Source organism: Vigna angularis, chromosome 1 (genome assembly GCF_016808095.1).
Source record: "Vigna angularis cultivar LongXiaoDou No.4 chromosome 1, ASM1680809v1, whole genome shotgun sequence".
Taxonomy (NCBI): domain Eukaryota; kingdom Viridiplantae; phylum Streptophyta; class Magnoliopsida; order Fabales; family Fabaceae; genus Vigna; species Vigna angularis.
In genome coordinates, this window is record NC_068970.1 from 57,740,660 (window position 1) to 57,764,322 (window position 23,663).

Here is a 23,663-nt window from a genome sequence, read left to right on the forward strand (position 1 = left end):
ATTGTATTGGGCTATGTTCAGAGAAGTTTCCTTGTATACCTATCAATCACCATAATAATCCAACAACACTATTCATATATAATAATAAAATAACAATTTTTTCTTTCTTTCTCCTGATTTTTTTTAGTTCTACGAAACCTAAAAATAATTAATTTAATAGCCTCACGTGCAACCTTGACTTGCTACATATTTTTCTCCAAGTCAAAGGACACACCTTTGATTTTGCTGCCTTTTCCATCTTTTGTTTTTTTTTATGAAAGAAACATTCTTTACATTATGTTATTTGATTTCTCAACCATTGAAATGCTTTATTTTCTAATTCATTAACCTTTTGGTTACATATGCATTAACGTCAAACTTAATACAGTAGTCAATTACAAATGTGTGCATATTTCTTTTTAGGAAAACCACTTTCCTAAGTGCGAAGGTAAAATGTCATTCACATATAAAAAAATCAAATCATAATTAAAAGAAAATTATGATAGCAGTTTGATCTAGTCTTTTTTTATGTCAAATAATTTGAATATTTTGAATAAATTAATTTGATTTCATAATTTTTGAATCAAGCAGACTTAAAATTCAAGTTGATTAGTTCAAATAATAAAAAAAGATATCTTATTGTGCATTTTAAGGTAAAAATAAAAGAAATCTAAGATATTTAACTGATTTACTCTAATACAGTGTCTTAATATATAGAGATATGCATATTAGCAGCAGATTTGTGTCTTAATTTATAGAAGATTTATTTCTTAATAATACATAATCTGTCATAAATATATATTACAATCACATCCTTAATTTGTAGCAAATTTATTTGCTAATAAATAATAAAACTAGACTAAAAATCAGAAATATGTGTATATATACAATAATCATATTCCTTAATTACAACATATTTGTTTATTAATTTGTAATTTATTCCAATGAAGTACCAAGTCAACAAGCCTTAAATTACAAAATAAATCTCTGAATCAAAGATAACTGATTTTATTAATTTAGTTGGATTTAAACCCAAACATAGAGACAAAATCAAACAAAAAGAATATGTTCAGTTCTGATTTTTTTGTGAATTGATTACAATTAGTGGATGTCCAAATTGAAAATTATATATGCTGCCCATAATAACTTCCTCCTTTAAATGGAGAGATTTTTTTCTTTTCTCAAAATCCACGTTGTTGAAGTATTGTCACTGTGAAAAGGAAGTTCTGTTTGTTTCTTATACAAACAGGGTCGTGAAGTACATGTTTGACCACTATTTATTTATTCATAATAATTGTATGTGATCACACGTACAATTTTCTTAAATTGATTTATGTCAATTCCTTTTAAAGATTGCGTAAAAAAATCATTTAATGGAAAAAGGAACATAAGAAATGGGATTATATTGGACGTAGTCATAGAAGTTGATTCACTGCCATTCGTGGCTGTAATTAAGAAGAAACTTCGAGGAAAGTAGTACTGGTGAATTTTTTATGCATTGCAACTGCGAATAATGAATCTATAAATTGAGAAGAGGCAAAGAGAAAGAAGTAGCATTGGATCAGATATGAAGTTAGAAGCAGCAAGAGGAGGAGGGTGCAAGTACCACCCTGATAACAAGCAATTACAAGGTGTTTGTCCCTTTTGCTTAAGAGACAAACTTTTGAAGCTCTATGACATAAACAATCCAACTTATCCTCTTCCTTCACCTTCTCAACCCTTTTCTTATTATATGTCTCACAATCACCATCACCATCACCATCGTCGCCATGCTTCTAGCGTGGTGGATTCTGCCTCTTCCATGGTTAGTTTCAATTATGGATTGAAGAAGAGTAACTCCATTGCCTTTGCTTCAGGAAGCCGAAACACAGATAGGGAAGTCAATGAAAACCGCGGGGGGAGTAAGAAAATGGGTGTTTGGTCCAAGCTGCTCAAATTGACCAGAAAGAACGGTAAGGAGGCCTTCATGCATTCCAGGACAGTGAGGGAGGGAAAGAGTATGCATTTTTAATGTTATTGTAGCTCCACTTTTTTTTTAGTGATGTAACTACACATAATTGTGGAGGACTTTTATTGAGTTTGCAATTGGGTTCGTGCAAAGGTTTCCATATGACAAATGTGTATTCATCTAAGAAAGAATTAATTTACTTTCTAACACATTTCCGACAAGCAAATTTGGTAACCGCCGTATCAGTAACAAGATTATTCAAAAAGAACAAGCTGATGTATCAGTTTAACATATACTTATTCTCCAAGTTCGAGGAGAGGTTCTTGTTGAAGCTTCAGATTTTATCCTGTAATGTAAATGAAAGTTAAACTAACTCGCCTCATAATTAAGATGGGTATGAGCATGGACTTCCTCTATGGTAAAGATGGTTATTTAGTTTCAGAAGTTTTAGTGGTTTTCTTAAACAATTCCATATTCACTTCCCCCCTCCACACGCTCTCCCTTTTCCCATTGTTCCACAAGTGTTGTACTAGAAAATTTTCAATGTAAGAAAAGTTAATCAAGGTGTACAAACACAACCAAACCCCGATATTTGAAACGCTGTATAGAGGTGTGGTATGATGCGCCGGTAAGTGAAATGAGATTATGAATATAAACAGAACAAATATCTGAAACTCTGTATAGTGGTTCAATTTGAAGTATTCCTTCTCTATGACAATCTACATTTAATGTGAGGTTGATTTGTAACTACTACGAGTTCCTGTATGGTAAACTATCTATCTTTAGAATGCAATCGGGGTATAAACTACCATAGGAAACAAGAAACTGTACATGATAATATGATTTTGCATGATCAATTATAGAACACTTGCAACTTCTCGCCCAAATTATGGATATCATCTACGAGGGCCGGAAATATTGCTCCCCATCAAATTATCCTCATCATTGTTAATATTTTGGTCCAATGAAGGCCGTTTCAGTCTTTGAAATATATCATCAAGGGACTCAGATGAGGACACATGAGGGATCTTACTTTCCTGTGTTTGCCGAATAGGTGTGAACCTGTTGGCCCCTAAGTTCGCCTTGAAACTCTGAAAGTTTGTTTTCATTGTTTGCCATGTTGAGGCCAAGCCTGAAGTTCCAGCAGCATTACCGGAACGAGTATTGTCGTGTTCGACCAAGGAAACCTTAGCAGATGCTAAATTTTTCTCTTCTGCCTTCAATTTATATGCTGATCCACTTTGCTGTCTGATAGCAGCATACTTGCTGCTGATGGCTTCCCTGCTCGAGCTATGCCTCCTTGTCTCTTCCTTTAAAGTTTTAGGCTGATTTCCATCTATTTCTTTATTAACTAAAGCCGAGGTTCCCTTCATTTCAACATCATTTTTCACCTGACCATACCACAGCCATAATGTGAGTGTGTTTGAATTTTGACCACAAGTAAAAAGTGTCATATCTTGCAGCCATCAAATTCATGACAGTGTCGCATGAATGATGAAAATAGAGAGAAAATAGCTTCAATTTTCTTATTGATAGGGTGTTGACATACCGTACTACTGTCGTTAGATTCAAGATCAATTCCATTAAAATTCCTCACTAATGGAACAACTTGCTCGCCTACATTGCGTCCTTGCTCAAGCCAAGATCGTTCTACAGATTGTGTGAAAATCAGTACAAGAAATCATCACAAACCCCACGTTTCTTCAAGGTTAACTAATTTAGACATGATTTATCATTTAATAGTTTGACTGATGACAACTACAGAGTTCTTCGCTAGCATACCTTTCTGTAAGATAATTAATCCTGACGGATCAAAACCATCCATATCTTCACCTTCAGCTTCAAAAACGTATCTCTTCCAGCTACCGAGAAAATTAAATACCCTATCAAAGAAGTTGCTTGCAACCAAAAGGGTGTATACAACCATAATAAGTGGATAGATTTTGTTAAACTTGTCTCCAAAGAAAGGGACAGCATTATCAATGTTCCCCATTCTCTGCAATTAATAATGTAATGCACTAAATTAGCAAAAGGAACTAATAGGAAGGAAGGAAAGCAAAAAATGTTGATAAGCAGTTGTCAATGATTTTTTGGCATAATGTGAACATTTATATATAGGCAGTTAGAGACTAAATAAAAGACAACAAAACCATCAGACACTTAGAAAAATAAGTTAAGGTAAAATAAAATAAACAAAAAATGGAAAAAATAAAAAGAAGAAAAGCATTCTTTTTGTCAGTAAACTTGATCAAGGAATGGTTCAGTGCCATGCCTTTTTCTAGTTACAATATGTCGTGCACTAAGGCAGTATAGCCATGTAAATCACAATTTCCAGGATTACTAAAATCTAAGAAGTGATTTGATACTCTAGAATCAAATTACTCTTCTAATCGCAAAGTAACCAGAGGTTTTTACTTCTTTACACTCAACGATAGTTTTTAACAATACTATATGCAGATAAGTTCAGAAGAAAATATTAAACAACAACGAAACCAATTCGTAAACCATGAAAAAATACTTACCTTTTCAAAGATAGTTGTTTTCGTAGAACCAAGACGAATAAGATTGAGAAAGTTGTATGAGATTGGAGGAGCATAACGAGCAATCATACTGCAAATGAGAGAGAAAATAATGATGTGCAAGATAGAATTAGCAATTCAAGGAACAGAAATAATAAGTAGCAGTAGTGGTAGTGTGTAAAATCTTACGAGCATATCATAAGCAGGCTCACTGAGCTGGTCTGTCGGGGTGTCAACGAGTAAAACACCAATGTTCCAATTTTGAACAAGGAGTAGTATGTGCAGATGCACATGTACATGAGAGGAACAAATGCAAACGCCTAAGCAAGAAATTGAAGAAATGGGATTCAAAAGGCAGCCTGTCTTTATTTTAAATATGGTATATATAAAGCATTTCATCAAAGAAATAATGCATATTATTGACAAATTACAAGAGTATTTGTTTGCTTCAGTTTCATGTATAACCCAACTCCAAATTCGAATTTAGTTTCAAACCTTTTGTTAACTATATATGATGACAGTAACAATTTCACAGGGATTGAATTACAGCCTCAAACCAAAAAGCAAGTTTAATTTGCTAGATAAAGATAAGCCGGGAACAGACAAAAGAAAAGCCCGTGCAGTTGGTCAATATGCACCAAACAGGAGCATGTTACTCAATCACAGAAGTTCACGGGACCTGAGAGACTTCACTTTACTTTAAATTGATAAAAGATTTCCGTATCCTAGAATTAACTATTCATCCAATCTTTCTTTTTACAAGGTGAATTAAGATTTCAAATATACATATAAGTATGTTGGTGCCCATGTTTAGTACAAAGACTTGTCTCTTATTAACTTGATCTACCTGAACAAGCACTTCCTCTGTTCCAACAGATTTTATAAGAATCGAGAAAAGTGATAGATCAAGACTAGGTAGAAGAGTAGCTTCTGCTAAAAGAATTGTAACAGACATGACACCAAGTATAACAGCCAAGCCTTTCTGAACTTGCTTTCTTAAAATGCATCGCCAGAAAAATTCTGCAAAGAACCACCATTTATTCATAAGCCTGTATTAAAAGGACAGAGTACATGATGTCATCATGCAACATTGATGCAGCAGGAAACTTAACTGAGAAAGGAAAATATAGAGCAAAATGAAGTTTAAGAATGTTTGAAGCAAAAGACAGCGCATATGTGTATGACCAAACTACATAGACTCCCACCAGGTTTGAAAACATTGGATTCAAATTCTCTGCTCTTTCTAAACCAAAGGAAACCTCCATTAACAAGCTTGAATGTTTTAAATGACTTCAATATACATTATTGTATTGAATAATGAACACAAATTCACTATAATCTATATGCATAAAAAGTAATGGATTTGGTCTTCTTAAATTGAGAAATTGTAAAGCGAGGAAGGATCCACCATTGATCTCAAATAAAATCTTGGTAAAATTAACTCACTTGAAATAAGAGATGGATGCACTCGTTCTCTATCACTTTAATACACTTTAGAGAAGTCAAATCCATCATTATGTACTGTCAGAGAAATAGTTTAAATTTACTACCACATTTAGAACACACTAAAATGCTAACCAACTATAATTATGACTGTTGTTAATAGCTTCCAGTTTGCCCCATTAGTCCTTGATTAGCTCATGTTCTTAATGCACTCTACATATAAAAAATTAATTTCTGTACACAAGACCTATACTATCCCCCAAATAGCATGATCAAGAGTAAATCAACTACTAAAGTTTTTACGGATTGCACATAATACTCCTGTTTCTTAAATGTTTATAGCAATCAGCCTTATAGGGGTACAAATAATATTTTTCAAACAATTGTGAAGTTTTCTATAGGTCTCCAAAAGGGAGGGGGTTCAGGTGAATTCGAAAAGGAGACAGGGAAGATGAGTGCAATTTACTCTATGCTTAAACTAGGTGTCAAAGTATTAGCAACATGTATTCATCTTTCCGCTGTATTCTGTTCCAACAGAACTGCATTTTCTATCATTTTCCAATCATTCCCTTTGTTTCTTGAATCAATTATGTTTGTAATTGTTTGCTTCCCCTGGTGATTTATCAATTTCTATTCAACAGCTAAAGGTACTTTTTCTGCCTTTTCTTGGATTTGATGCATGACAAAGGTTCAAATGAAATGTGGTTTGTTCGGGGGCAGCCATGACTGAGAAGGTGGCCAGAGTGTGACTGGCGGAGTTGCAGGGATGGAAGTTGATTCAGGGATCAGAATGGGGTGACTCTATAATGCATATGATGGCCAGTTTGGTACAAGACTGAGGTGCTCTATACTCAATGGATAAAAGGGATGCTCAATGACCAAGACAATCACAACGTGTAGGTGAAGCTAAGGGTGCAGGGGGTATGTGACCATTAATGCTTCAGCACAGATGAGGTTAAACAATGGGTGCTGTCATCTGGCCCAAGAGAGTTTAGTAATCTTCCTACTTTGATATTTGGGAGTTTGTTGTGAGTCCTAGGTGCTACTAGTAAAGAGAATTGAGCATGTTGGGTGAGAATGCCAAAAGAGTTCTTAAAGTATTTTTGAGCCCAAGATTTTCAAGAGCTATAAACCAAGAACACTGTCAATGAGAGTAATATATTTGGTTAAGTTACACTGAGTTGTTTCAAATCTTAATTTTCTTTGTTTGTGTTTACTTTTAACAAAATGAGCACTTAATAAGATTTAACTAAATTAGAGCTTAAAATACCAATAAAAGTCCACTAACATATTAGCACCTAAGAACATTAGTTAGGACGATAATTAATCACAGGTACCTCTGAAATTAGTACTTGATTAGTTACATACAATTTTCCCCAAATAATCGACATTGAAAAATATACACAGCAAAAATAGTTACACAAAATGTTTCTTATGCAGGAAGTAAAAGGTCAATTAAGCCATATATGTTGCATTATTTGTTAATGATATTTTCATAGACAGAAAGGGTAACATGTTTATTGAACTCGTGGAAATTGATATGTCAGAAAGTTGTCTTGCTTGAGCTTGTCCTAGTCTGCCTTAACTGTGGTCTCTCAAAGTTGGTTCTCTATGTCTCGGAATGGCTATATATTAGGTTCACAATGTCTTGGAAGGGGCTATATATGGAGGAACTAAGCAGAAAGGATAAGAGAAGATCAAAGTATGCAGCAATCACGACTTCGGCTCTTAAAAGGGTAGAAATCTCATATTGACTAGATATAAGACCTAAATAGTGCTTACAAAACCTGGTCAATCCTTACCTTAAGAAAGGACCACCTATGATAGAGTTGACCAAAAAGGCTAAGTGAAGCATCATAGTGTACAACCATCAAGACAGTGACTCTTAGGGTTTATGATATTACATAAACTAGAGATAAGGCCTAAACATTACTAATAGAACTTGTATAATCTTTACTTTATAAGTTAGTTTTGCAGGGTTAAACGATATCTTAAGTCCAAATTCTAAGATAGTTATTACTAGTTAAAAATAATAAATATGTTTCTAGCTGCATGGGAAAAGTATATTTACTTAAGAACAAATAGGTTAGTATTCTTTATTGACCTAAAGTGTCACATAAAGACCCAATCTTGCCCGTCCGAGCATCTCTAAAGCTTGAAATATATTTCCTGTAACGAAAGCATAACAATTGAGTAAGATGAGCTGGAAAAACCTTTAATATATTTAGTATAGAAGGATATTGCAAGGGGGCAAAGAAAAACAAAAGAAAAATATGATTGAAAGCAAACCATCCAGAGGAGTTGCGCCGATCATAATTCTTTATCACATCTTCCAACTCAAGGGCTTCTAACACGTAAGTAATATACTCACTACAAGAATGCAAAAGTAAGATATAAATCAAATAATCAAGTTGTAATATATACCTAGTCAATATACTTTGGGGATTAGACAATGCCAGTGAACAGAAAGAGTTAATTATCCATCAAACTAGCATGGATCATAAGCATAAAATATCTCAATATGTGAAATCTCTTAGTAAGGATAATAGATAAGAACAATTTTCAATAAACCCACTTAAAAGACCAAGTTGATGATTTGCTTACCTTTTATACCTGTAGTACTCCTCAGTTGCTCCTCGAAGATGACGCCTAAGTGTTGCCATTGACTTCTCATCGGTGTCATAATCCATATCACTTTCCCCTAATTGGCCACCTTGTGGTTTGAAGGATGGATCTTCCCTGAACTGGAACATTCAAGGTTATATCCAAACAAAGATCTAGGCTGTGTACTCAAAATATTTAATCAAGAAATCTATGTTTAATACCATTTGAGTTAGCATATCATCGATTACATTCATGTAAGGTCTCAAAGGATCACGCTTGGACATCTGGTTGGATGTGGCTTGAGCAATCTACAAAAATAAACTTCATCGTTAAAATCAGGGCTTCTATTTTTTAATGAGAACGTCACACACATACAATGTTGAAATTGTGTCTAACTGACACTACATTGCTGGTTTATATAAAAAGATTGAGTTAATTTCTCATTATTAGAACGGTGTTATGGATATGGAAGATATGAACAACCCAAAATTCCTTTACAAAAATATATTGGAAGTCAAAACGATTTATTGCAGAACCATTGACTGAGTCACGTGACCATTATCTTATCCCGTCATATTGCTTACTTTCTCCACTTGTTAAGAAATGTAAGCTTTTGTAGTTAATATAAAATGATATTCCCATAAATGTAACACCTGTAGCAACTAAGGAATCGTCACCATCACCACATTGATATAGGTGACAACAACGGTCCCTTGTTATCCAACATATTTTCAATAAAATAATAACATTTATTTGTCATTTTACAATTACAACAATATCATTTTATATTAACCACAAAATCTCACATTTCTTATTCTGTGAAAACAAATAAGATGACAAAGTAAGATAACATCCACATCACCCAATTAATGGAAAAATTAAATGGGAGAGACTCAATTGAAAAACATAAAAAATTTGAGTACTCAATAGACCAAAAAATTATAACAAGAACTCAATTGAAAATAACCAAATTTACAAGGGACTTCAAACTTAATTAAGCCATAAAAAATGCAGAAATGTCATTACAATGCAAAAATAATGAAAACATTTGTACAATTTATAATAATAGCAAGTCAAGAAATTCAAATAACAACAAACTCCAAGCAAAACACAACCATGTTGAGCTATGTCATTGGGGTGGGTGGAAAATCGACATTTAGGGGTTTCAGTTTTATAAAGAATGAGCATTGAGTAGAAAAAAAAGGGAAAAGGGGGGAGGGGAGAATAAGGGCAGAACCAATGAGGTAATAGGAAAAAAAATGAGAACCTTGAGTTTGGACTAGGTGAGTTCATAAGGATAAGGGAGACAGATGGAGGCATTGCAGTGCTTTTATGGCAGCACTGCAGAGGGTTGATGGCAATTAAAAGGCCACAAGGAACAGCAAAGGAACAGGTTGCAGGCGGTGGCAGAATCACTGATGCTGACTGCAGCAGCTATGGTAGTTAGTTGAACAGGTTTTCCATTTTGGGTTATGGTTGGTTCATGAAGGTTAGCTTAGGTTTTATTTAATTTGGCATTGGGTTTGTATTGGATTTTGTCTCCCAACCCTTGTTTTTTTAAACCTATTTGCCTAGTTGGGTTAAAAGATCTACATTAGATTTTTAAAAAATTAGGGATTCTTTTAACTCAGGTATGTGTCAGGTTGCACTGAACCAAGACTTCCTTTCTTAGGAAGCATGGGTATACGCCATGTGTCGAAACCAAGGTTGAATCATTCAAACATTACCTGAGTTCTCAACCCCTTTGCAGAATCAATCCTTGGTCAGACTTTACTTATTTCTCAGCCACGCAAAACTAGTTTAAGGCAAAGTTTTGGGACATTGAGGAACCATGTCCATTGACTCAAAAAAATGAACTAAGGCAAATGGACCCTTTTTATTAACTCAATTAGAAAAAAAACTATGATTATGTTTTCCTAACCAACATGATTCGTATTGTAAATTGGCAACTTGGAGAGACTAGGAACCAATTGTTGAAACTTAGACAAATTGGCACAATGGTGACCAATGAGTTAGGAGGTCTCTATCATAGGTGTTTGGGCCACCTAGGTAGGATGAGGAATTTACCATGAAGCTTCCAACATCAATAAATGGTATGTCACAGTTGAGATGACTCTTGAATTGAGATGTCCTAGTCCAAAATTACTAGTTTGAGAAGCAAGAGTAAATGTATCACTAAATGTGGTAGTAATCTTCGATGAAATCTAAAGCAATGTAAAAGAAGTGTATGTCATCATAGGGACCATGGTCCCTGAGAATTTGGTCACAAGTGATAGATTAATCAAAAGGCAAACCACTAAGGGCAAGGACAATAAAAAAACGCCTAACCCTCAAATCCTTTCTTTAGTCCCAATTGGAATAAGGACCACGAATGGTAATAATTCATTAAAAATGTGCAAAGTAACATGAACATGCCCAAGGTATGCAAACATACAACCATCAAAACATTAAGGTGCAAGAGTCACCGTGTCATACCAAACCCCATACTAATGTTAGGTATCATTAGTATAAAGAGCACATGCCTCAATCCAGACTGATTAACGGGCTACATAGGGATAAAAAATCAATTTATGGAGGGATTCAGGGTGGACTTGATGACACTGCGTAATAGGCAGTGATCTTCCCTACTGTGCACAGTTAACAATAGGCATGGAATAAACGTATTGGTGATGGGATTTGTACCCCAAACCACCAATCCATGATGTGAACTCAGATGCCCAAGTAAAATAGTTTGAACTATCCAACATCTCAATAAAGTGGGAAATTCAGGAAAATAGTGCTGTCTTCTCACGATGGGTAGAAAAACCAGTGGAAGCCATATCCTAGAACAACACATAACATGATACATCCAATTTGTTATAAAGGGAACATGATCAAAACATCTCAACTGAAGGAGACTTTAGGATTAGGGTCACATGGGATGACCACCAACCAGAAATCACAATCTGAAACAAGGTCGCACACTCTGGTGACAGACAATGTTTGGCATATTGATGAAAACACTCAGCGGTGCATATGTTTGTTGAGGACATGATGATCAGATCTAGACAAATCGGCACATGGCACACCAAATGAGGTAGTTTTAGCTAATAAGTTTGCTGGAGTGGCAACAACTGCTGACACTGACGGATAGAAAAGTCATCAGAGAAGGAAAAAAGATTGCTACAAGGTTGGCAACTACAAGGGTCACTCAAAGATATGCATGGTTAGCCAAACAAAATGATCAGGGAGAGCATGGGTCTACCAACGTGGTATGATTTTAAAGATGCCTCCAGATAGTTTGTTTGTTCAATGAGAATGAAGACAAAGACATGACACTCCAACCCTCTATCTAAATGACATTACACATCTAGTTTATATAAAATGATTGTATAAAAAGCATACTACTAGAAGATATTCAACTTCCTATAAATCATCTATCAAATCAATATACATTAAATGTATAATATTAACTCTTGATTATCGACCACTATAAAGTTCAATTAAACTGGGTGTAGTAATTTTTATTAATCACGTTCCCCCCTACCCGCATTACCAATAGTGAATCAAAATTACTATTGTGCGCTTGATGGTAATTATGTCCTTTGTTGTATAAAGGACTAATAGCCTAGTTTCCTGTGTATGAATACATGCCCTACACCAATGTTGAAATAACTTATTTTACATAGTATTGCAAGCTCTCTAGTTGGCCCTCTCTTGGTTGATTCAGATGTCTGAAATGCATAACGAAGCATATGTAGGGATCTTTGATAGCCAGCTATTTACAGTTTTTCTTATTTTCAGACAAAAACAAAGAAAAAAAAAGTGATGCACACGGTATGACATAAATAAACCAATCATATCCAATATTACGTACTTATCAAAGATGGAGAGACAATTTGTATTTAAGAAATAGCTTTTACTAGTACAACAAAACCGCCCAAACACTGTTGGATAGTAACACTTCTCCAAAAGAGTAAAGACATCTAAAATGGAGTTTCCCTAAAATAGAAATGTCCTTCACCAATGCTTCCCTTAAAATTTACCATAATTAGCAACAATCAAATTATCAACATTCTTGGCAAAAGATATTAGTATGAAATAGACTGAGGAAAAGATGACAAGAAATCGGTTGAAGTGATTCAAGCATGTACAACAAGGATATTGGAACTGATGAAGAGAGAGTAGATTGCATGTTTCAGTCCTACAAAAAAGAAGAGAGACCAAGGACATCGAGGAAGTTGTTAAGAGAGATTTCTTAGTGAAAAGACATCTCTAAAGATTTGAGTTCTATCTGAGTCAAATGATGTTGTGTGATTTGTGTAACTGACATCACTAAGTGGTGTTAAGGCTTTTGTTGTTGTTATTGCTTAGTAAGGGACAACATCTTACCAAAAGAAAGGCAGGACCAGTATCATATGCCAAACATAGTTCAGTTTCCATGATTCCAAATTACCTTAATAATGACCCTTTGCTTTGCTTAATAGTTTAAAAATGACTATATATCCGGTATATCCAGAAGTTCAAATTAAGTTTTCTAGAATTGGGGAAAACAACTTTGGGGGAGGGGGAGTCATCAAAAGATCACAAGACAAAAATCACCATCAAGAATAATAAGTTATACTTTGCTTCAGAGAAATCCACAATTTTCAAGCTTGCCTGGCAGATTGAGAAAATATAAGAGATAAAAATTTAAAACTACATAAGAAATTTCCCTGCCTCATGTAGACCACTTACAACAATAGCATTTGAAAGTTCTTGGTGAGCATCATCAAGCTTAACAGCCATTTTAGCAATTTTGTGGGAAAGAACTTTCTGACGGATTGTCCAATCAGCATTTTTCCAAATGCCTTTGGGAATTTCACTTAATCCAAAGCCAAGAAGAAACGCACCAGTAACAAGTCCAAAAGTATTTGAGCAAGCCATGGCTAATCCCAAAAGACCTCCACTCCTGTTTTAATAAGAATAAAAAAATTAAAAGAAACAAAGTGGGACTTAAGTTGAAACCAACAAGCATAAACATGTGCGTAGAAGTGGAAAACCTTAATTGACTGTTAATTAGGCAATCACGACTGTCGTATAGAAAAATATAAAATAATTGGACAGAAGGTAGGCATTTGAGTCTTCATGGCATGAAAACCATACGAACTAAAAATTCAGTGCTTTGGTAGTGCCATAGCATTTAAGTTTCTGAGAGAGGAAATGTGAGTCTCTAGGAATAAACGCAAAATTTTCGGAAAAAAAAACTACATAGGTTGGGTAAAAATCTGACTTGTTACTGCAAGTCTTTAACAGATAATGTAGTACGTTATGTCTCATAAAAAGTGGTTTTAGCACAAATCATCATTATTCACAATTACAAAAAGCAGAGGAAATAGCATGTGGGAAACGTTCTGGAACACATCAGCCATGACAACAAATGCAGCCAAATATTGCCTTTCGATATGGATGTACGGGAACAACAGAACTAATGAGTGCAATTGGAATCTTTATCAGAAAACATATAATTAAGAAACTCTAGGAAGCGGTATCTTACAACAAATTTCATTCAACAATATATATTTCAAAATAACTAAGATTAAGAAGTTGAGAACCAACCAATGCCGATGCATCATAACAAGAAGAATAATTCCAAAAATGCCAATGGATCCCACAATTACATAAAAGATCAAGTTAACATGTAAACTGGTCTTCAATCTTTCTGATACAGTGAAATCCCCAGCATCTTCAAAACCCTGGATAAGGGGCACAACAACCCTGCTCATGATAAAATGACACAAATACATCAGCAAATTTGCCTTTCTGATTTGTATGGTCTGTTCAAATACTTGAAATACTTTCTATGCAAGCAAGCATATGAGAAGACAGAGCAAATGGCATAATAGCACATACACAAAATCTAAGTTTAACAAGCACTCATAATAACTACTCGTGTGTTGTCAGCATTACTACTTCCAAAGTTGGCTCAAAGCCTCAGTTTATTCCACAGCAAAAAAATGTCAACATAAATGCATTATATATTATCAAGAATTTAAAAATAAAAGATATCACATTGAAGTACCTTCCTGTTGAGGCCTAGGTACAAGAATAAAGGGAAAGCAGGTAAAGCTTTTACAGTAGTTTCGTAAGTTGGATATGTAGTTAAGAGCAGTTACAGAGTGGGTTAGGAAATTAAGGTTCATAAAATTAAGGGCTTGGCATTCAATCTACTATCATAGAACAGTTGTAACTTTTCTATACTCTTTAACTCTCAACTCTTTCTCTTGGGTCTATAACACAACGAAATGAAAATAATCTTATCAATAGGTATGCTTTGATGAAAATTACACGAATTTGAATTTGACAATTTTCATTTAAATGGACAACATTCATGCTCGCATGTAATAGTTATTTCAAATTACTTAAGATTGAAACTGTAAAATAATTCTAGAGGGCTTGATTGATCCCTCTCACAATCTTCTATTTATAAGAATAAATTGATACACAAATACATGATAAATAGGGTAACCCTAGACACAATATAATCATGATAAATAGGGTAAATATCCTAACACTCCCCCTCAAGCTGGAGCATACAAATTGTATGTACCAAGCTTGGAACAAATAAACTCAATCCGAGGACCCCTTAATGACTTGGTCAATACATCTGCGAGTTGATCGTTTGACCCAATAAACTCAGTACATATTTCTTTGGTCAACAACTTTTCACGAACAAAATGACAATCAATTTCTATATGTTTAGTCCTCTCGTGAAACACTGGATTTGATGCAATGTGGAGAGCAGCTTGATTGTCGCAATACATCTTCATAGTATGGATGTCACAAAATTTAACCTCTTGAAGGAATTGTTTCACCCATATAAGTTCACATGTTAGTGATGCCATTGCCCTATACTCGGCTTCCGCGGTTGATCGAGCTACTACATTCTGTTTCTTACTTTTCCATGAAATAATGTTTCCTCCCAGAAAAACACAATATCCTGTTGTAGACCGTCTATCAATAGGTGAACCTGCCCAATCTGCATCACAATACCCAGAGACATGAATGCTTCCTTTATCTTCATATAACAATCCTTGCCCGGGAGCCTTCTTTACATACCTTAGAATGCGAATGAGAGCATTCCAATGGTCAATACATGGAGCCTGCATGAACTGACTAACCACTCCAACTGCAAAGGATAGATCTGGCCTTGTAATAGTGAGATAAATCAGTTTGCCAACCAGCCTCCTATACCTCTCTGGATCGGAGAATAATTCACCTTCTTCTGTCCTTAATTTCTGGTTTGGGTCCATGGGACTGTCTACCGGTCTACAATCAATCATGCCTGTTTCTTGTAATATATCAAGAGCATACTTCCTTTGGGAGATTACAACTCCATCTTTTGATTGCGCTACTTCAATGCCTAAGAAATATTTGAGACTTCCAAGATCCTTGGTTTGAAAATGTCTACACAAGTACTCTTTTAGTTGAGATATTCCAACAGCATCATTTCCTGTAATGACAATATCATCAACATATACTATTAAGTAAACACATTTCCCGAGAGAAGAATGACAATAAAAAACTGAATGGTCTGCTTCACTGCGTTTTAGCCCAAATTTTTGAACAATGGAGCTAAACTTTCCAAACCAAGCACGTGGGGATTGCTTGAGGCCATATAGAGATCGATGCAATTTGCATACCATACCAGACTCCCCCTGAGCAACAAACCCTGGAGGTTGCTCCATATAAACTTCTTCCTCAAGATCACCATGTAGGAAGGCATTCTTGATATCCAATTGATGAAGTGGCCAGTGACGAATGGCTGCCATGGCAAAGAAGAGACGAATAGTAGTCATCTTGGCTACAGGAGAGAAAGTGTCACAATAATCAAGACCATAAACCTGAGTGTAACCTTTTGCAACAAGCCGAGCTTTGAGCCGATCAATTTCACCATCAGGGCCAACTTTAACTGCATACACCCATCGACAACCAACCGCCTTTTTTCCTGGGGGAAGGGGCACCAGCTCCCAAGTATTACTGTGGTCAAGAGCCTGCATTTCTGCAATCATAGCTTGTCGCCATCCAGGATGATCAAGTGCTTCTTTCACATTCTTGGGTATAACAACAGAGGACACTGAGGATAAAAGAGAAAAATAGGAGGGCGACAATCGATGATAGCTTAGAAAATTATAAATGGGATGAGGGTTCCGAGTGGAACGAGTACCTTTTCTGAGGGCAATAGGCCATGCTGAATCATTTGCACCAGGAGGCGTGGGAGGAGGTGACGAGGGAGAAGAATCTGAAGTAGGAGATTCACCATTGTCTTGGGGAGGTGGACTATCCATTGGGGCCCTGTGTGGGATGATCTCAGTATGTGGAGAAACAGGTGTAGAAGGATTGTGATCATGACTGGGAATGACAGAGACAGTGGAGCTATTTGACTCAACCATTGGAATAGGAAGGACCTGCTGGAGGATAGAAACATCCTGAACAGATGGAGAGAAGTAAGGAGTCTGTTCAAAGAATGTGACATTGGCAGACATGTAATACTTCTTAGTTTCAGGAGAGTAACACCGATATCCTTTTTGAAGTCGAGAATAGCCTAAGAAGACACATTTGAGAGCGCGAGCGGAGAGTTTGTCTAGACCTGGAGACATGTCATGAACAAAACATACACAGCCAAACACTCGGGGAGATGTATGAAAGAGAGGATCATTAGGAAACAAAATGGAGAAAGGGACTTTATTATCAAGAGAGGAGGAGGGCATCCTATTAATAAGATAACATGCAGTTAAGATGGCATCCCCCCAGTGATGGACAGGAATATGGGCACCAAGCAAAAGGGTACGAGCAGTTTCAACCAAGTGTCTATTTTTTCGTTCTGCTATACCATTTTGCTGTGGTGTATGAGGACAAGTAGACTGATGTAAGATACCATGGGAACTCAAGATGGCAGAAAAGGAGGATGAAAAATACTCTTTGGCATTATCACTTCTTAATATTTTGATTACTTGACCAAATTGATTCTTGATTTCATTCAAAAAGGATGTAAAGATAGCTAACAATTCAGAACGATTTTTCATAAGATAAACCCAAGTACATCTTGAATATTCATCAATAAAGGTAACAAAATATCTATAACCAAAGGAGGAGATACGACTAGGTCCCCATATATCAGAATGGATGATGGAAAAACTAGAATTACATATTGATTGAGACCTTTTAGGAAAGGAAGATCTAACATGTTTTCCTAATTGACATGACTCACATTCTAAGGTTTGGAGACCACTAAGTTCAGGACACATCTTTTTTAATTTGGACAAATGAGGATGGCCAAGTCGATCATGTAGCACTTTAGGATTAAGAGCAGCAACACAAGACACCCTTGGACGAGATCCAAAATGGTATAATCCGCCAGCTTCATATCCTTCTCCAATCTGTCTCCCCGAACCACGCTCCTGTATAACAAAAGATTTATGATCAAAGGTTATTGAACAATTTAACATTTTAGTCAACTGGCTTAAGGAAATTAAATTAAAAGGACAATTAGGGACAAAAAGGACTGAGTTGAGATTGAGGGAGGGAGACAAAGAAACATGACCGACTCCTTTGGAAGAAGTTTTAGATCCATTTGCAAGGGTTATGAAATGAGGTTTTTCTCGAAAGGAAATAGATGAGAACAAAGAGGTATTACCAGAAATGTGATCAGAAGCACCTGAGTCAATTACCCATGAATTTTGACATTCCATAGATTGAGAAACGCAGGCTGTTGATGTATTGGGAGATTGAGATGGTTGTGCCAAGCTGTTAGACTTTAACCTTAAATACTCTTGATATTCATCCTCAGAAAACATAGAAGTAGAGGTTTCAGTTTTCAAAGTGGAAGTTTCAGTCTTCGAAATATTGGCGGTTTTGGAAGGGAAACCATGTAAGGAGTAGCAATTCTCTTGAGTATGACCCATCCTTTTACAATATGTGCATTGAGTACGTCCCCGACCTCCTCGTCCTCCTCCTCTAGTGCCACGTCCTCCTCTTCCTCGTGTGGCAACCATGACAGATGGTTCCACTAGTTCATGCGCTTCTTGAGTTTGAGATACCGGGACACGCAGAAGGCGAGTGGTCAATGTTTCCATAGAGGGGACCTCATGACTAGTTAGAAGTTGATCTCTGAGATGATCAAAATCGGGATGTAGGGCACGAAGGATCAACACCATGTAGAATTTGTCTAGTTTCTTTTTTATATCCTCTAATGGATCTACTTCCAAAAACATCCTAAGTTCTTCGACAGCAGATTGGGCTTCAGTCATGAAGGACACCATATCATGGTCTGCCATTTTAAGAGATGCAAGTTTATTCGTAGTGTCATAGAGACGTTGAATATCGTTGGCATAAATGCTTTGGGCTTTCTTCCAAAAGGAGTGACAAGTTTTGAAAGCCCTCAAAGATACAAAAAGTTTGGGTTCCACTGATTGCCATAACAGGGCACACAACTGGAAATCTGCTTGTTTCCACTGATCAGCTTTTTCAGTAGGCACATGGCTTCCATCTCGCTCAAGGTGGTCATAATGCCCTTGGCCAAGGAACCACATTTCAACGGCAGCAGACCATGATAGATAATTTTTTCCATTTAGCTTCTCGGAGGTAATTGATGGACTTCCAGAGAAGGAAAGAGTACTGCCAGACGCCATTTCTGAAGAAGACGAATAGTACTAACGAAGAACAAGAAAACCCTAAGGGTTTAGACGAAGGAAACTTTGACAGTGATGGACGACGGTGGCCGGCAATGGCGGGCGGTGGCCGGCGGTGACGGTGGCCGGACGGTGGCCGGAGACGGTGGCCGGAGACGGTGGCCGGACGGTGGCCGGCGACGGCCGACGGTTGACGGTGGCCGGCGGCGGGCAGCGGCGGGCAGCAGCGGGCGACAAAGAACTGTGGCGCCGGACAAATATATATTACGAGACAGAAACCAGAGCGGGATCGACCCGCTCTGATACCAACTTAAGATTGAAACTGTAAAATAATTCTAGAGGGCTTGATTGATCCCTCTCACAATCTTCTATTTATAAGAATAAATTGATACACAAATACATGATAAATAGGGTAACCCTAGACACAATATAATCATGATAAATAGGGTAAATATCCTAACAAAATTAAACTCATTCCACATATCATATGCTTTATGATATGTAAATATCAATAAGACAAAGATTTAAGTTCGTAAATCAAGTATTGTCAGCTCATAGTTGTTTGCTAGCTGCCTATAAATAAGGTAAGCTGTTGTATTCTACATGGACGAATCTAGATAGAATGTTAATGACAGAAGTGCAGTACACATTCTTTGATCTCTCTACTCTCTACTCTCTCTCTCTCTCTGAAATCTCTTTATTCTGTTTTATTTCACTTTCCCCTTCTTCTTTCTCTGCCTTTCTGTTTCTTTCAACTTTCCATCCTAAATTCTATACCACATTACAAAGTTCATAGTTCATTGATTCAAACAAGGAGACTGGAGAATGTTTTATTGTCAGGAAAATAGAGACAAAAATAAAGATCACAAGATAATCAAAAGGAGTTCAAGAAAGTCTTGAACCATCATCCAATACATGGAGTTAAAAATTGGCATTTCTCAAATGATGGGAAAAACTTTTACAAGAGGCTTACCATGTAAGCAAAAAGGTACTCCAGTATGACCAGCTCCAGAAGAAAGAAATTCCTCCATTCTCATGGTAGGAAGATATTGTCTGCAGGTGTCAAAGAAAGTAACACTCCATATACAAATGAAATAATTGCATATATATTTCTTCATTGATTCACAACACTATTCAGCATTTAACAATTTAAATTCAAAAAATCTTCCTTTTGAAAGGAGGGAAATATATTATGTGTTAGCCTACAAATATTGAATTGAAGTAGAAAAAGGGAAAAAAAATGACAAGCTTAGATGCAAATAGAAGTTCATAAATCTACCTTGTCTAAACCATAGGGTAGCACAATATTTTTTTCTGAAATCAAGAGCTGTTTTGTTACACTGTTACAAAAGTCGATCTATCCAGGGCTAAATGAATAAGGGCTTGTTTTAAGTGATTATAGTGTTTTACTTTCAAAACTTGTCAGCAATGCAGTTTTTAAGACTTGTTTTCAATGTAGCTTTTAGAAACAAAACCAAACAACGCTAAGAGAAGTTTCAAAAAAGTTTTCAAAAGAACAGTACATGAGATGTGGATATTTGTCAATTGCACATCACTGTAGTCAAAATCGCAATTAAAAATGTGGATCACCTAATCGCTCAACCATACCAAAAGTGAAGCTACACAGAGGCACACCAATAATAGTCTAACGATTTTCTCCTTCACTCACAGCTGGGACTGCTTTCTTTAATTATTATTATTTATTATTATTATTATTATTATATATGTGTGTGTTGGACATTCATATTAACCAAAAGTATGGTCAAATTATAATATATAAATACATGCAAATCTCATCTTGCGAACCAATTTGGTGAGAATGAGTTAGACAAAAAAACTCAATCTCTAAAATGTTATTAGAATTGATCACAGTAAGATTTCTTGAATCTATCACGACACCTACTAGCAAACCACCAACAAATATCTAGTCATATGCTTGTGATTTCCAGTTCTTGACATGAGAAAATGTGTTAGAGATCTCACATTGACTAGAGATACTACATTGACTAGAGATCTCACATTGACTAGAGATACTACATTGACTAGAGATCTCACATTGACTAGAGATACTACATTGACTAGAGATCTCACATTGACTAGAGATACTACATTGACTAGAGATCTCACATTGACTAGAGATATGACTAAATTATAATATATAAATTGCTGCAAATCCCACCTTGCAAGTTAATTTCGTAAGGTTGACTTAAATTTAAGTCCCCTTTCTAAGAAATATTTATGTAGAAGTAGAATCCACTATTTGAGTTACAATTCCAATATTTATGATCTTGTGAGCCTTTCACGATCTCAACCATAATCTTAATTTTTGCCACCTTGGCACATTGTATGAGATTAAAATAGTGCTTTACTTATTACAAGAATAACATTAGATTTAAAAATAAAAGTATAAAAACAATAATAAGCAATTTTTGTTTCTCAATTTCCGTAATTTGGAAATAATTTTGTTTTGAAACGCATGCAGAAAATAGTTATCCAAACATGTTTCTTTTGTTCTTTTGTTTTTAAAAATGGAAAATAGCTTTGACAACTAGAATCAAACTAGGCCCAAATCTTTCATCAAATTTCAGACCAAATGAAATATAGTTCTTGACATCAAAGTCCTTTTGTAAGGTTAACCGGATAGCAAGGCGGAGAAGAATTTTGTTTGAATAGCAGTAACAAACAAATAATTCGATGTGGGTATGCATCACGAGGTTACTTCTATGTTTAAGTTACGTGTCTCTGGTGTTCTGACACCCACAACCACAAAAATTCTTGTGCATGAATAATTGACTTTTGGCTCTTTGAGGAGCATTGGGTTTGTGCACAGTCCTGCATTGGGTCGTGTCTACTCATTTTAGAGGTTTTGCCAGAGGGATGATAAAACTCTTTGGCATAGTAACTCTATAGTGATTTGTAGATGGAAATACTCGAACTTCAAACAACAAATTTATTCCCTTTCATCCTTTGAGGGACTGAGCTGTCTTCTTGGAATCTATGTGGGAATTTCACACATGATTTACATGCTAGGGCATCTCTTGCTCTCATTTTTCCAATCCAGAAAGAAAAAATAAACTATAGCAAGGTAAGGCCTAAGGCCTCAGAAAATCGGTTTTATAACTATCGGTAGATAATTATATGAATGCACACCCCAACCTCTTATTTCTTTTTCTGAAGTTGAAAGGAACAAAAAGGATAGAGAAAAAAAGAGTATACTACTCAATACGATAGAAGTGCTTATTAATGTACTAGAAAACGAATAACACTTTAGATACGAACATAAAAAGAAGCAAGACAAACGCACTGCCAATTAGCAATACAAAACTCAAACATTCTAATCTTGCTTTGACCCCTCACTCAAAAATTAAGACTACGTCTGGGCTATGTTTGAGAAGCCATAGAGTGGAATTCAACCCAAATCCACCGTGGGGGAAGGATTAGCGTAAGCATGTTTAGCGAAGTGAAAATGCCACAAAGCAAACACACTTTATATATCAACAACTAAACGATAGTACAACTTTTCTACTCTGACAATGCATCACACTTCAATTACAAAACCTCCTAATCATTAATTTGAATTCCATAGCGAAACTCCTAAAACGCTAGTCGTGTGAAGTCTTCCTACGATATTTTAAATTTCGCAACGAAATGGAATTGGAATGGTTAGGAAGTACCGTCCAGATATCAGCGGGGACGAGGACGATGATGGAGAGGGAAGAGAGCCAAGTGTATCCAACGGTGAAAAGCACGTAGCGAGGCACGCGTGGAGCTGCGTAGTACCTCAGCGTGAAAAGCACCATCCCCACTGTGAGGGGCAGAGAGATCATGTAAAACACCCACATCTCTCTCTCCGACGGAACACTCGATAGATCAGATCGGATCGGATCGGATCGAATCGGATTCCGGCGGTATGGTAGTGGCGGAGGTGCAGGTGTAGGTGGCGGTGACTCACTTTAGCTTCTGGTAAAGTTTCGTGAACGAACTGCACCACTACGCAACACGCAACACTCCCTCTGGGCTTCGCGCCTTATTTCCGATATCTATCTGGGCCTTCAGGGCCCGTAGCAACCAATTCAACAGAAATGTTTTTCTTACATTTCTAATTTTGTTTTTCTTCTTCATAATATTTAACTCCGTTTTATTCTTACAATAACGGAATCCTTTTATCACTTTCTTTTTTAATAATTATTGTTTTGGAAAATATTAAAATATATTATTTTTCTCACTACAAATGAATCAAAATATTCCAAAGATAAAAGTTACCTTTGAAATTTTTTAATGGGTTTGAAAAAATGATAAAAGTAACCATGGTCGAGGTTGGGTTTAGTTTCGACTCCGTAAAAAACGGAAAAGCGTTCGACATTTACTCATTAATAATATTCTTAACTTATTCTATGAACTCCTTGTTTTCATTAAATACGTTTTTTAATCCTTTACTTTTAATAAAATTTGAAATTAATTTCTCTTTAAAATTTTAAACCAATTTAATTTCTTATTTTTAAAATTATATGAATTTAATCT

The 23,663-nt window shown here is 35.9% G+C and overlaps 2 protein-coding genes across 2 annotated transcripts; one reads left to right on the plus strand and one right to left on the minus strand.

The window, feature by feature from the left end:
• Positions 1 to 1,066: 1,066 nt before the first annotated feature.
• LOC108343190 (uncharacterized) lies at positions 1,067 to 2,089 on the plus strand. Its single transcript, XM_017581304.2, has one exon. It carries the CDS (start codon positions 1,547 to 1,549, stop codon positions 1,988 to 1,990), a length of 444 nt encoding a protein of 147 aa, XP_017436793.1. The 5' UTR covers positions 1,067 to 1,546; the 3' UTR covers positions 1,991 to 2,089.
• A 467-nt stretch (positions 2,090 to 2,556) lies between these two features.
• On the minus strand, positions 2,557 to 23,199 carry LOC108343182 (uncharacterized). Its single transcript, XM_017581293.2, has 14 exons — positions 22,817 to 23,199; positions 20,116 to 20,195; positions 14,071 to 14,229; positions 13,210 to 13,423; positions 8,715 to 8,801; positions 8,494 to 8,633; positions 8,179 to 8,259; positions 7,994 to 8,058; positions 5,294 to 5,466; positions 4,636 to 4,766; positions 4,450 to 4,537; positions 3,710 to 3,923; positions 3,477 to 3,577; positions 2,557 to 3,318 (listed from the first exon to the last, which is right to left on the minus strand). The coding sequence occupies exons 1-14, from the start codon at positions 22,982 to 22,984 to the stop codon at positions 2,824 to 2,826; spliced, it is 2,196 nt and encodes a 731-aa protein (XP_017436782.1). The 5' UTR covers positions 22,985 to 23,199; the 3' UTR covers positions 2,557 to 2,823.
• Positions 23,200 to 23,663: the final 464 nt, after the last annotated feature.

What these genes read in the sequence shown, in the direction of transcription:
- LOC108343190 (XM_017581304.2), top strand. Translation starts at nt 1,547, where the DNA reads ATGAAGTTAGAAGCAGCAAGAGGAGGAGGGTGCAAGTACCACCCTGAT.
- LOC108343182 (XM_017581293.2), bottom strand. Translation starts at nt 22,984, where the DNA reads ATGTGGGTGTTTTACATGATCTCTCTGCCCCTCACAGTGGGGATGGTG. An exon ending in TCCCCGCTGATATCTGGACG is followed by an intron (nt 20,196 to 22,816) that starts GTACTTCCTAAC and finishes TGACACCTGCAG; the next exon opens with ACAATATCTTCCTACCATGA. An exon ending in GAGTACTACAGGTATAAAAG is followed by an intron (nt 8,260 to 8,493) that starts GTAAGCAAATCA and finishes GCATTCTTGTAG; the next exon opens with TGAGTATATTACTTACGTGT.